The following is a 13,246-nucleotide window of genomic DNA, read 5'->3' on the forward strand; positions in this document are numbered from 1 at the left end:
GCCATCAAGCACTCGGAAATCAGTCCACTAATGGTCTAACGCCCCATGATTTCGGCACTTTCAACGGTAGCAGCGGGTACCGTCGTGGTGGCGGTGATGATGATGAACGGGATATGGAGGAAGAGCGTGACTATGAAGAATCTCGCCCCCTGAAAATGGGACGGATACCAGATACCAGAGCCCAGTACACGTTTATTCAGCCCAACGACACAATCAATCCTAGCCATACCAATAGTACTAATAATAGAAGATCTAGCCATCAACATCAAGGACAATCGCCGAATATCCAAAATAGATATCCTGGACATCAACATAACAGTAGCATGATTCAACAACAACAACCTTATGCCCCTCCACCAACAAGTCCATTATTCAATATCCCTACCGCGCCGCCAGCACCAGGACCAGCACCAATATTAGCACCACTCGCACCTAACATCTCAGTGCCATCACTGTCTTCGAAAGAGCCTTCGAAGAATATACATCAACAACAAATCCAGCCTGAAAACAACGTCATAGAATGCACAGTCGAACCAACTTCGTCATCATCTTCATATTTTGCGCCTATGGCTGCACCTGTTCCTTTAGCAGGAGTCCCGGAAATAGCTGGTAATGGACTGATCAATCCTCAAGACATATCCATTGCGGATTTTAAACAGACGAAACGTGGAACCGAATCATGTGATATGGTTTTGGAGGATCCTTATCAATTGTATCGATATTTCGTAGCCCATAATGATCGTCCTACGATGCATGTAGTCATCGCAGGGCATCATATTGAAAAACATGAAACCTTTGAGACAGATTCGGACGGACACCGTAAACCTGTCACGAGAAACGTGCGTGTGGATGATTTCAAGATTGATTTCGATTTGACCCCTTATATCTCTCCCAGAGGCACGCTTTACACAGCTCCGGATCCAAAGACTGGCAAGACTTTGACCATCAGAGAAGCGTTGGAGCAGTATGCAGAGGATGAAAACCCGTTCAAAGAGATGCATATGCATAAGGTAAACAAATAAGAAAAAAAAAATTAAAAAAGGACCTGCATAAATGTCCATGCAGTGATTTATTCTCTAACAAATTCATCCAATTTTCTGTATTAGATGGTAGCATGGGATTTTGAAGAGTTAACAAGGGCAATTACACATGCAATCCGATCTGTTCATTACCGCTACACGATCGAAGTCTCATACCCATGTACGAATAATGTAGTCATTGCAAAATCATCCGCACCACTCGCAGTCTTTATGCGGAATGGTTGGACCAAGGCCTTTTGTTTTCTCTCTCTTGTGGGGATTATTTTCTATCCTGCTGTAAGTTTTTTTTTTTTTTTTTTTTTTTTTTTTTATTTTTTTTTTATTTTTTTTTTATTTTTGATAATATATACATTTGCGATTAATAATAAGCATACTAAAGATAGTATATTTTTTATGATATGATAGCGTGAACTCTACAAGAAGGTCAAGGACAAGATTCTTAAATCCGAGTTTGAAATGACAATCAGCACTCGAGATTTTTATACACAGAATTACTGGAGTATTGTCGATCAAGTGCAATATAGATAGTGTAATGATAATAATTATAACAATAATGACATTTTTTTTTTTTTTGTAAAATTATTTATTTTTATGTTTTTTTTTTTTGTTCTATAATTGCTCAAAGGACGAAAAGAGAGATGAATGGAAGAAAGTGAAGAATATATAACGTTTCCCTAATGCATGACCGTATCCAGGGTGCAGGATCCAAAAATAGGAAATGTCACTCCTGATGACCTAATAAAAATCCTTATGCCTTTAAAAATCTGATAGCATATCCTTAACAGCCTGATAGTACTCCGCTGAAACATAATCCTTCATCTCCTCCTTTGTGACCCAAGCGAAATCGACAATCTCTTGATTGTCCACCTGAACCTGTCCAGCAAAGATGTGTGCCTTCATGAAGAAAACCTATCGGTTAAAAAAAAATGTCGCGAGTGAGAAGACAGTTGGTGGGGGAAACTTTTTTTCCAATACAGGTTACATATATGTATGGAAGACGATTGTAGGCTCCTTTGAACGTTTTGTGCATTGGTTACCTTGGTGCCTTTGAGTGGAATGGAGGTTGCAGATGTAGTGCCTTTAGGGTGTGAATATTCGTAATGTCCAATTGGAACACGACCAACAAACCACAGATCCATATTTCCTCCGCACTCTTCCTGCAGCTCACGGTTAGCAGCCTATGCAAAAAAAACAAAAAAACAATGTATGCATTAGATGAATATTATAAACTAAATCAAGCAAATTTAGGTTAAGATGATCTATTGCCACGTTCAATTGCCACGCACAGACGCATACACATCGAGTTTGAACTTTCATAGTCTAATAATAATAGCCTCAAAAACCTATATGCTGACATGCCGATCATATATCTCACATAATTGTGGTCTACAATATGTATACCAAAAATATTTTTACCTCCTGCAAATTCTCGCAGACATGGACGCCTCCTTGAGGGAATTGCCAAGAATGTAAGTCTCTAGGTTTCTTGACGATCAAATACAAGGTTCTCTGTAAAGCACGCTCCAATGATCTGATGTCGTTTTTACGATCCGCCTCTGTGACACGGTCATTAAACTGGACTTTGGTTTCAATTGCTGCTACACGATCTTCCTCTGAGATATCTACTGTTTCTGATTGTGCTGTTGCTGATGTACTTGATGCTTCCGATGATGAAGATGAGGCATTTGATCCAGCTGCTCCCTCAGCCTCCTGTTGTTTCCAGCGACGCTCTGCAACTGATCCCTTCTTGAAGTAAAACTCGGCAGCAAAAGGAGCAGCATTGTCTCGTTCAAGACTCTTTTGATAGGTGAAGTACTCTTTCTCAAAAGGCGTGAGATCACGGAGGATCAATGGTTGACGGGAGACAACAACTCCTGCAACGATACGCTTTCCATTGATGATAAGATCCTTGGTTGAATTCACAACAGCTGAAGATGTAGTCGAAACATTAGACTTGAGAGGCGCTTCCGCTGCTGCTGCTGCCACACCAGTCGCAGAGGTGTATGATCGAGTAGCAATAACAAGACGAGCAGGAATGGCTGGTAAGAAGCAAGGGTAAAAAATCAAATAAAAAAGAGGCAAAAAAAGTCAAAAAGGGCTGGTTGCAAATGAAACGAGATTCCCTGAATGCCTTGCCAGATCGCATTCAAAAAGTCATTCACTTTTTTTTTTTTTTTTTTTTTTAAAGCCTGCTAATCTGGTTCTTCCTCATGAAGTCGCGTTGATGTTGCATGCTTCCTTGGTAACAGCAATGTGTACGTGGTGTAGTGTACCTTGAATCTGTGAGCGTGCGGTAGTGGATAAGGTGCAGGCAGCGGCCCTGAAGACCTGTCGGCGCAACATGGACGACATGAGAATATATTAATGATATGAATGGTCCACAGGGAAAACCTCTTTTGTCGGTGGCTGAAAGACTGCGAAGGATGGCAAAAAATAAAAACAAAAAGAAAGAATTAGGAATGTTCCTAATGAAGTTGTTCCCTTCCTCTACTTTCGTTTTGAAAAGGACAGTTTACTTGCACAAGACAAATGAAATAAAGTCCGAGGTAACATACAAGGGATCCCGGTGGCTTACTATAACAACCTTTGTTTATAACTGATCACTGAGCAGTCACCATGAACATTTAGACTTTTTTTTGTAAAAAAAATAAAGGGACCTCTCCTAAATGTTTCTTATTACCGTACAGATACTGACAAGCATCACATTCAACCATGTTCAAGTTTAACTTTACTGTAAGGCTAAGGGCAAGTTAGATGATAGATCTCTTTAAAACCTACTTGGCCTAATCTTTTTTTACTATTTTGGCCTAGGCTGACGATCTCGAGGTAGACGATCCAGAGCTTGTTGCTCAACAAGACGAGGATGTTGCAGATGAGCTTTCTAAACCGCTCGAATCCTTGTCAGTATCGCCAGTCTCACCACCATTACATTTACAACCTATCTATCTCGTTCCAGCGTCGCAGCTGGATCTTCAATCTCAATCTTGTCTTCAAAGTCTACCTCTTACTCTACATTATGAACTCGCTCAGATCCCTGTCTTAAATCATGGAAACGCCGCTATAGATACCAAAACGACAGACCATCATCAACAACGGCAGCAGAAGGAAGGCGTAACAATATACAAACGAAACCTTGAAGACGTCAAGTTCCAAATCGCACAGGAAGACGATGATTTTGATAATGCGGAACTAACTCCTGAAGATAATAATGATAAGAATATCTCTGAAGGGTCCAAGGCAAAGAGTACAGTAACTTCAATTCCGGGCCCAGGAGGCGTTGAGATGCTGGCGTTAGCTGGCAAGAGCGATTTAGTTAAGGGGGTATATGAAGGAGGTCTTAAGACATGGGAATGTGCTTTGGATCTAGTAGCCTATTTAGCAGAACAGAAGGAAAACTACGATGGAAAGAAAGTGCTTGAGGTAAGTAATAAGGAGTACAAAGTGGAGAGTACGTAAGGAAAAAAGAAGGAAATGTCATGGAAACTTTTTGGTTTTGATTTTGACCTGATTTCAATTTTCTTTTCTAACTGTGGGCAACAATTATTTATCTTCATTTTAATGACTTCATAAAAAAAATAAAAAAATAAAAAAAAAAAAAAGCTTGGTTGTGGTTCAGCATTGCCAGGAATCTATGTATTGACTCAATCAAAAACCGTCACTGTGGATTTTCAGGATTATAATGATCAAGTTCTCAAGCTCGTCACGCTCCCAAATGTCCTCTTGAACACATACACTCGCCCTGACCAGCAACCAAACCAGGAAGAGGAGAATGATAATGGCGATAGTGAACAAAAGAAATGTAAGGAGAAAAAGGATACGGCCGAAGGCAACGAAGGTAGCGATGATGAGGAGGAGGAGGATGACGAAGACGAGGTCCCTGAAGCAGATCCTGCAGATGGTGACTTTGATGCCGTGGAGTTAGATTTACCTTACACAGAAGAAGGAAAACTAGAACTGGTCAAGAAGGTTGAACAGCAAAGTAGATTCTATATGGGTGATTGGTCTGGTTTGGTAGATCTTTTGGCTTTCGACAAAGACGGAGATAAGTATGATCTGATCCTGACAAGCGAAACCATTTACGCAGAAGATTCTCATCATAAACTATACTCCACTATCAAGAATTCTCTCAAACGTGGAGGCAGAGCGTAAGTTCATGCTTTTTTTTTTTTTTTTTTTTTTTTTTTTCGACTATTGAATATCATACTGACAGATAAATGATTGCTCTATTTTATCTACTTTCTCGTGTAATAGTCTTGTCGCTGCAAAATCATTCTACTTTGGTGTCGGTGGTGATATCTTGTCATTTAGGCGGCTCATAGAAAAAGATGATGTCTTTGATGTCAAAGTTGTCTTCTCTGCTCAAGCGTTTGTCCGTCGTGAGATCTTGGAATTGACATTTAAATAAAAACCTATATCCTATCCAAAACGAAGCACATTAAAGCATTTGAAAGCATATTCCAACTTGTAATCCTTACTTCTGCCCTCAATACATCAGTACATGCTTATTTTATTTTCAATAGAAAATATAGGATGAGACTCAGAATGGGGAACTGCATAGGGGTGCATAGAGCGGATAGAGAGTACATCAAGATAAAAAAACTAATACTATTGAGCTCAATGCTGAACCTGGGACTCATATTTCAAAGGAAGAGCATAACGGTATACATCGGTATATATAGGTAATGGGTCCATTCACCAATATTATCCTGTTGGGAAAAGTCGGCAATAGACAAAAAGAACAGTGATGGATGCGATGGGTGGTTTTTCTTTTTAATGATGAAGTATGCATGCTGGAGAAATTAAAATACTGCTTTGTCTATCTATCTAGGCATTTATACAGTTAATCGAGACGAGAAGAAGTTGACTAACGAGCTGGGAAGTTCTGTCTCCGTTGCTATATTATCTTCCTCACCATCCATATCCATATCTAAAAAAAAAAAAAAAAAAAAAAAAAAAGTAAGCATGTTAAGAACAAGTTAAGGCAAGAAATAAATGCGCATAGAACTTGAAATCTTTGCTTTTACCTCCCGAAACAGCAGCAACCTCGCCATTAGCTTGCTCTTCATCTTCCTGCTCCTCTTGCTCCTGTTTTTGCTGCTTCTTCTTGGCTTTGACTTCCTCTTTCCCTGTCATATTCTGGGTCAGCAATTGGGCCATGAACGCCTCAAACAACGATGAGACTGGCGCCATAACATGTGAAGGTGCATCGAACAAAGGATTGCGCACCATGTTCTTCTTTGACCCTGTGTTCCTGATCGCATTCTCTTTTTTCTCCTTCTTCTCCTTCTTGCTCTCTGCCTTGACTGAAGATCCAAAAATATCGGTCACTAATGACTTTTGCTTTTCAACCTCCAGTGCCGCTGCTCTTGCCTTTTCCGCAGCCTCCTCAGCTTCTGCCTTCAGATCCTCTGCGGTACGTCCGCCCAGGACCTCAAGATCGAAATCATAGTTCATGATCAAAATAGGTTCTACTACATCATTTTGGGCTTTTTTGGACGGAGATGTAGGGTCTGGCATGAACGTAACTGCGCGAACCTTCTTGCTGATGGTCTCCATATATACTGGCTTGGGACTCGTGGGCTTGAAAACAATTATGGTGTGTTGTGATGACTCTTCTTTATGCTCAGGGCAGGTGATCATGAAATGAGGGGTTGTAGACGAAGCCTTCAGAGCCTCAACATTAATTTGATAATTCCACCATACTGAGCATGTCAGTAAGTTCCAAGAGTACAGATGATCCTTAGTGGCAGCAATAAGAAAAGGAGAGTTCTTGATGAAAACCAAATGCTTGATAGGTCTCGTTTCTGGAGGTTGCGTCAACACTCCTTGAAGCGTATTGAGGTAAGGATTCCAGAGAGTGATAATCTGGCCATAGGCGATAGCGAGTAACGATCCATCTGATGAAAATCCAGAACAATAGGGTACCATGTCTCGGTAAAATCCAGTCGATCTGCAGCTCCAGGCGCGCTCCGCCTCAATGCCACGACGTGACTCCCCTTGATGAGTAAGCTCCCAGACCTTGAATGTTCCATCTAAAGAAGTAGTGACGACCATAGGTGCATGATCACCCTCACGAGGGTTAAACACACACGAGGTTATTTCCTTTGAATGGGGTGTATCCACTCGAGTATTAAGAATATAAGTACGAGCATCCGAATCATATTCCCAGAACTTGAGATAAAGCTCAGGCGTAGTTTCCTGATCGTCACGACCATCGACAGTAGCCATCCAGCGAGCGCTCTTGTCATTAGAAAAGGCGCAGTGCATAACGCGAGGTGGGATGATTTCTTTCTCGTCAGTGCGCGAGACTTTATTGCGGGGAGTGACTTCCAGCTCCATAATATGCTGCTCTTTGATTGGATCATAAAATTGAAGCGTGCCAGGTAATCCATTAAGAACAACATGGCCATTACGTGGCTCAATTACCAGTCCTGTAGAAAGAGGGTTGTGAAGATGGTTTACATGAGCTGTGTGACAAGAGTATAGTCAATAAAATAAAATAAAAATAGTTAACACTTCCAGTACAGTGATGCTAATCGTAGGTATAGGAATGCACCTTTTTTTTTTTTTTTTTTTTTCACTACAGGGGATAACATACAATACTTAAGTCCTTGTATAGCGATCTTGATCTTGAGGTCTATGCTCCTAATGACATTGACTGAATTATCCTGTTGTCCGATCGCATACAGGGACTGATCAGGCGACACTGTGATATGCTTAATTTCTGACCCTAATCGGGGCAAAAATTGCTTGAAACCTGTCTGAAGCTGCCAAATCACCAACACAGATTCCTCTCCTCCTGAAAGCAGATAGTTACCATCTGATGTGAAAGCAAGAGCTGCAACCTGGTGAGCATGCCAGTGCATAGTTGTCGTCACAGGCCGGTCAATATTCTTTCCGAAACAGTACCACAATGTAATGCGTCCACGTTCATCTCCTGTAGCAATGCAGCCCTCTGTAGGATGGAACGCCAAACATGTAATCTTCTCCGGAGTCACATAGCATCTAAACCGAGACTCATCGTTTTCAGTCAGCCCACCTTCCTCAATTCCGTTTCCTGCTCCAATATGAATGACATGCAGTTTGTTACGAGCTGACAGAACCAAATGCTCTCCATCCGAGGAGATCGCCAAGCCTGAGCAGCTACGAGTCTTGAGCAAACGAGTCAGTCGCTTGCGTGTGTTCTTGAGCGAAAATCGCAGCAATACTGAGTTTTGCTTCACACGAAGCTCACCAGCTAAATTGGATGAATTAAAAGAAAAGAAAAAAAATCAGCAATTGTGTATCCAAAGATGTGATTTTAAATACAGATCCTCAATGGATCACCAGAATCTCTTTATAAAATGTACTTACTTTTCCTAGCCTGAAACTGCTGCTGTTTCTTGGAAGTTTTTGTAGTGGTCAAGTAGACGTGGTTTGGATTGCTTCCAGAAATTACCATATGGGTGATTGGTACAGTTGTATCAAAGGTTTGTAATAGAACAGCATCATTAAAGTCCCACAATTTGATGGTTCCATCCAATGAAGCAGAGTAAAGCTGCAGAGGGTTCTTTAGGTTAAGCATGACACATGTAACAGTGTCTTTGTGTCCCCCTTCTTCGACGGACGAAGATAGAATACGGACAACCTGACCCGTCTCTACGGAAAGAATGCGGATCGACCTGGCATTACATGAGAAGAAGTAGTTGGAGTCTGAAGTGAAGACCACGGGATAGTCTGACAGACGCATGGTGGGGAAATAAAAATAAAAAGACCAGGCTTAGTTATTCTAAGCTAACAAGGACGATAAAAGGAGCAGTGAGGTAGACAAATGGTCGACCGGGTAATCAATCGTTAGAGAGGGTAGCAACCAAGCATTGAACCATGCAAAGTTGGTTTACAGGTTGGGAGGGCTACTTTGTTGAATGTGACCGTTGGCTTCAGGCTTTTTTTTTTTTTTTTTTATGAAAGCCACTAACAATAACATATTGTCCTTTAAGTTCTGACGCTTGGTTGGCCCTTGCACATGGTCACTTAACCAAACTAAGCTTACCTCCATTCAATAACAACGCTATTCCTTTCACTTTCATCTGATTCCAGTATACAATGGCTGTCACAACACGCAAGCGAGCTGCTCCAACGACAAAAACTACTCCAAGGAAGGCACCTGCAAAGCGCGTAACAAAAGAAAAACCTGTGGAGCCAGCGTCCGAGTCAGAGTCTGAAGAAGAAGGAAGCGAAGTGGAAAATAAGACTATGGATCAAAATGAACAACAAATTGATGAAAAAGAGCCAAAGAGCGGAGCCACCAAAGATAACGAAAGCAGCGATGAGGAGACATTTAAAATTCATGTCCCAAAGACACCTGCACAACCTCGAATCACACCAGCTACTCTCCCTTCCATGACATTTGAAGACGATAGTGAAGATGAAGAAAGTGACGCCGCACCCGAAGCGGAGACACTCTCCAGCGCCAAGGCAAAAGTACTGTCTGCCCAGGATAAGGAGAGGTCGTTTTTGTCAAAGTAAGCAACTTCATTTTTTTTTAAAAAAAAAAAAAAAAAAAAAAACATCGTTAGAAGCACCTTAACTCATATACCTCTATTCAACTTTTCTCTTCTTCATTCTAGAATTCAGGCAGAGCAAAAGGCAAAGAAAGTTGAGCGTGAAGCAAAATTGAAGGAGCAGAAGGAGCAGTCAAAAAAGAAGAAGGCGGAATTGAAAAAGACAAAAGAAGTAACAATAGTAGATAAGGAGGAAAAATATAAAAAGGAAGATAAAGACGGAGAAACAGAGGATAATGAGAATGAAAAGGCAAAGGACCCTTCAACGAAGCCTACTCTTCCCACCATGCTACCCATGGACATTTTGGAATCAGTAGCCCAGATGGAGGATATAAATGCGGCTACACCAAGTACGAGTGTTAATAAGAAACATATGCGGCCCGAAGACTTTGCGTTGATGGAATTGGAAGCTGAATTGAAGGCTGAGGCGGCAAAGAGGAAGAAGGTGGAAAAAACACAAAGGAATGTTGGGTAAGTGATAAGTGATCCGTGCATTGACTAGATGCTGTGGCTATCCGTTGACATAGTTTTATGTAACATTCAAGGAATATATGGTTAACATGCTCTATCTTTAATTTTTTATGCTTATTCTCACAGTCCTGTGACAGTAAAGGTCTTAGATCAATCTAAATTTGCCAAAGGTCATGCCATTCCTGAAACCATTGTTGATTTCAGAAAACAGCATTTCTTTGGATCAAAGATCCAGCGTAAGGATGCAGTCTTGAACATGTCTCAAAGGAACATCGGTGCTGCAGGGAAGTTTAACCGGCGCAAGTAGATCGTTTCCAACACAGAACTTTACATCATTCCGCAACTCCACCATTACAATATTTTATACAAATTCATTGCATTTAGATATATACTATATAAATTTTTTTGTCATCATTAACTCTTTAACTATTAATACAATTGGCTTTCATTTTTTCCAATACCAAATAAACTTTTTTTTTTTCAAGTCTCCCTGATCCTACAGCAGAATCTCATGCCAAAGGACAGAGTCAGGATTCAAAGCCTTGAACAACTCTATATCAAAAGCTTGTCCTGATCCATCCTGGTTGCTTTTCATCAACCGTTGGCACATCTTATCGATTGCAATGACTGACAGGACTGTCTGTATGTAAGCATCGATCATGTCATCAACACCTAATCCGAGTTGGTTGAAGTCCTTGCGATCCATCAACAACAGTCTTGCAGCCTCCGTGCTCCATTCTCCAGAAGGCGATTTGACCGACAAGTTAGTTCCTAGCATCTCCCATGACGTAGTCGAAGGGTCATCTTCGAGATGGCGGATCAAAGGCTTACGTGCTCGACGAGCATAAATACAAATGGGCCGGAAGCCTTGCTTGTTGCCAGCAACCATCATGCGAATATCTGTCACGAATGTATTATTTTTCTTGTTGGGAATTGTTCCAACATGGTAAAACTTTCCATGCCGGGTGATCGAAGACCAAGACGCATTTCCAACGAGAGACTGGACGATATACTTGTCATAATGTTGAGGAGTATCCATAAATTCCTGGAGCTCTTTCTTGTTTGTAATTGTGTAAACTCCTTGACCTAAAATTTTAATTTTGTCAAATTGATATACCATATATCAGTATGTAGTAACTTTATCAGAACAAGCACTATAAAAGTAATTTACAACATACCAGCATTAGAATATGGCACTTTGACAACAGCATGGCCACCCATGCTATCAAGCCATAGTGGAATCTCGCTTTTAGTAACGTTATTAATAGTCTCTGGCACGCGAACGTGCAAACCCGAATCGGCCAACTCTGCATTAAAGAATTCGTATGCCTTAGCTGCCATCATCTTGTTGCGGCCTCCAGCCAAACATGCGACCGTCTGGTTCATGACTACAGTTTTTGTGTACAATGGAAAGCGGTTCCATGGCTTCTGAGTGACATATCTAAAGCAAGCTCTGATTGAGTGCCATTCTAATTAATTCGATGCGTAAAACATATGAGTTAGTTAAAAGATATAAGTTGAGCTAAAGTGAAACTAAACTGAGACCACGGAGAAAAGCACTACCTTTTTTCTCATCGCGAATGTGCATCACCCTGTCAACCCACTTGACTGGAGGATCCTGGTCATTCTCATAAAATTCAACGAGCCAGACCTTTTCCTTCATAACTTCCGCCAAGGTACCAGCATATCCACTAGCTTCCATCATATTTTTGTCACAAACAACAGCTAAACCTCCTAGGGACTTGTCTGCTGTATCAATCATGTCCTTGAACGCAGACTCGAGCACTAAACGGTATCCTCCATGCTCCTATGTTCAAGAGAAAGCATAGTGATATATTATAGTTGTGAAACAGAGTTAGTGGTTTTTAATTGTCATATCACATAAAGCGTTCAACAGAATACTAGACATACATCCGATTCAGATAAAAGTGGCATCGATTTTTGGCCAGAAGGACACGAGTTAGTCTCCACGATAATCATTTGACGGTGGCCATCCGCAGTTGTGACATTAAACAGATCAGAACCTGTAATCAAAAAAAAAAAAAAAAAAAAAAAAAAAAAATTAATACAAACATATTCAAATGCACGCAAGCTGACGGATAAACAAAAAGGAAAAAGAGAAATGCTCCTATCAAATATAATCCTATTCCCTCATTGTATTGCGACTGGTTGAGAGCAGATGAATATGTCCTTGCATTTCAAACACGTTTTCCCTTCCTCTGTCTCTTTTTTTTAGTATGAGAAGAAACGCGCGTATCATCAGAATTGGGATCGAGCGCGTGTACCATCTTTTTTCTGTTGTTCTTGCAGAATGAAACAATGAAACACAAACTTTTAGGTAGGACGAATTGTGTCCAAACCTTTTTTTTTTTCCTCTGGCGTAATTACTACCCGTGGTCATTCATGTCTATGACCGAAGCGTGTCGATTCAAAAAGAAATCTCAATTTCCTCTTTTTTTTATACCTCTCTCCTCTCAAAAAGAAAAAAAGAAAAAAAAAAAAAAAAAACGAACAGTGAATAGCGTAATTTCGACGTGAACTTGCCTGCCCACTGGAAATGTTTTGGTACATAGTTGAGACATTTTCGTAGGACATCCTCGTTGACCAGAGGGTTAAGGTGCATGTATCTTGCAATGATCCTCTCGTTGCCTAACGAGAAGAAGTACCCGACCATAGGATGGATTTGTGCGTTCAGGACACGGGGGTAAAAATGCTTCTCAGGCTCAAAGTGCTCGCTTGTCACTTGGTGGCCGTCTGGCGTCGTTTTCTTGGGCTTAGGTTCCAGATAGATATCACTGATCTTTTGTGCAGCTGCAGAGATAGCAGCCAAGTTGTTAGCCAACATGGTATCTTCGTCAGCCTCACCACTGATGTTGCTATTGATACTGCCTTCTCCTCTGGTTCCACCGTTACTCTGGAAGTCATTGTTGTGTTGAGCGACATTCGCAGTGGTTAAAGAACCGACTGTAGAACCAGAATCGCTTAATGAGTCTTGATGGTGGTGCCCGTTTGCTGAGGCGGTACTTTCGAGATACTTATCAAGCTTAGATGCAATAGATCCAGCTATAGATGACAGCCTGCTCTTGTTAAGAGACCCACTTGATGTTAGGGAGTCTGCGCGCGACTTGTGGCCAGTGGGAGGGGCGGGTCCAGGTGCGTTCGGAGACAGGTGGGCGTTCAGAGGTGGAGTGG

At 41.2% G+C, this 13,246-nt stretch overlaps 6 protein-coding genes across 6 annotated transcripts in view; 3 read left to right on the forward strand and 3 right to left on the reverse strand.

Annotated features, from left to right (window-relative positions):
- Window positions 1-1,598, forward strand: part of BCR41DRAFT_340302 (hypothetical protein) — a 1,826-nt gene extending 228 nt beyond the window's left edge. The window contains exons 1-3 of the mRNA XM_022022189.1: window positions 1-1,010; window positions 1,107-1,316; window positions 1,446-1,598. The exon at window positions 1-1,010 is cut by the window's left edge and continues 228 nt beyond it. Of these exons, the coding sequence (XP_021877901.1) occupies window positions 1-1,010; window positions 1,107-1,316; window positions 1,446-1,568 (1,343 nt within the window). The 3' untranslated portion in view covers window positions 1,569-1,598. The remainder of the gene's footprint in view (window positions 1,011-1,106; window positions 1,317-1,445) is intronic.
- A 48-nt stretch (window positions 1,599-1,646) lies between these two features.
- Window positions 1,647-3,550, reverse strand: BCR41DRAFT_360238 (39S mitochondrial ribosomal protein L46-domain-containing protein). Its single transcript, XM_022025329.1, has 4 exons — window positions 3,314-3,550; window positions 2,457-3,079; window positions 2,078-2,218; window positions 1,647-1,949 (listed from the first exon to the last, which is right to left on the reverse strand). The coding sequence occupies exons 1-4, from the start codon at window positions 3,390-3,392 to the stop codon at window positions 1,797-1,799; spliced, it is 996 nt and encodes a 331-aa protein (XP_021877902.1). The 5' UTR covers window positions 3,393-3,550; the 3' UTR covers window positions 1,647-1,796.
- A 607-nt stretch (window positions 3,551-4,157) lies between these two features.
- BCR41DRAFT_311065 (hypothetical protein) lies at window positions 4,158-5,189 on the forward strand (the record flags this gene model as incomplete). Its single annotated transcript, XM_022021014.1, has 2 exons — window positions 4,158-4,460; window positions 4,641-5,189. Coding segments are annotated over 2 exons (852 nt in total), but the record flags the coding sequence as incomplete, so codon positions are not given.
- Window positions 5,190-5,872: 683 nt separating this feature from the next.
- BCR41DRAFT_373671 (quinon protein alcohol dehydrogenase-like superfamily) lies at window positions 5,873-8,769 on the reverse strand (the record flags this gene model as incomplete). The annotated part of the gene is made up of 4 exons (XM_022026805.1): window positions 5,873-5,967; window positions 6,065-7,507; window positions 7,639-8,277; window positions 8,394-8,769. 4 exons carry the CDS (start codon window positions 8,767-8,769, stop codon window positions 5,873-5,875), a joined length of 2,553 nt encoding a protein of 850 aa, XP_021877904.1.
- A 267-nt stretch (window positions 8,770-9,036) lies between these two features.
- On the forward strand, window positions 9,037-10,531 carry BCR41DRAFT_388940 (hypothetical protein). Its single transcript, XM_022028067.1, has 3 exons — window positions 9,037-9,544; window positions 9,650-10,054; window positions 10,181-10,531. Exons 1-3 carry the CDS (start codon window positions 9,126-9,128, stop codon window positions 10,359-10,361), a joined length of 1,005 nt encoding a protein of 334 aa, XP_021877905.1. The 5' UTR covers window positions 9,037-9,125; the 3' UTR covers window positions 10,362-10,531.
- Window positions 10,532-10,550: 19 nt separating this feature from the next.
- BCR41DRAFT_310919 (hypothetical protein) lies at window positions 10,551-12,899 on the reverse strand (the record flags this gene model as incomplete). The annotated part of the gene is made up of 6 exons (XM_022021008.1): window positions 10,551-11,140; window positions 11,233-11,523; window positions 11,618-11,861; window positions 11,957-12,078; window positions 12,519-12,520; window positions 12,595-12,899. 6 exons carry the CDS (start codon window positions 12,897-12,899, stop codon window positions 10,551-10,553), a joined length of 1,554 nt encoding a protein of 517 aa, XP_021877906.1.
- Window positions 12,900-13,246: the final 347 nt, after the last annotated feature.

Source organism: Lobosporangium transversale (assembly GCF_002105155.1).
Source record: "Lobosporangium transversale strain NRRL 3116 chromosome Unknown BCR41scaffold_42, whole genome shotgun sequence".
Lineage (NCBI taxonomy): Eukaryota > Fungi > Mortierellomycota > Mortierellomycetes > Mortierellales > Mortierellaceae > Lobosporangium > Lobosporangium transversale.

Coding starts and splice junctions, on each gene's coding strand:
- BCR41DRAFT_360238 (XM_022025329.1), bottom strand. CDS start 3,392: ATGTCGTCCATGTTGCGCCGACAGGTCTTCAGGGCCGCTGCCTGCACC. Junction 3,080..3,313: donor CGCACGCTCACAGATTCAAG/GTACACTACACC, acceptor GCTTCTTACCAG/CCATTCCTGCTCGTCTTGTT. Junction 1,950..2,077: donor TTCCACTCAAAGGCACCAAG/GTAACCAATGCA, acceptor TTTAACCGATAG/GTTTTCTTCATGAAGGCACA.
- BCR41DRAFT_388940 (XM_022028067.1), top strand. CDS start 9,126: ATGGCTGTCACAACACGCAAGCGAGCTGCTCCAACGACAAAAACTACT. Junction 9,545..9,649: donor GAGAGGTCGTTTTTGTCAAA/GTAAGCAACTTC, acceptor TCTTCATTCTAG/AATTCAGGCAGAGCAAAAGG. Junction 10,055..10,180: donor AAAACACAAAGGAATGTTGG/GTAAGTGATAAG, acceptor TTATTCTCACAG/TCCTGTGACAGTAAAGGTCT.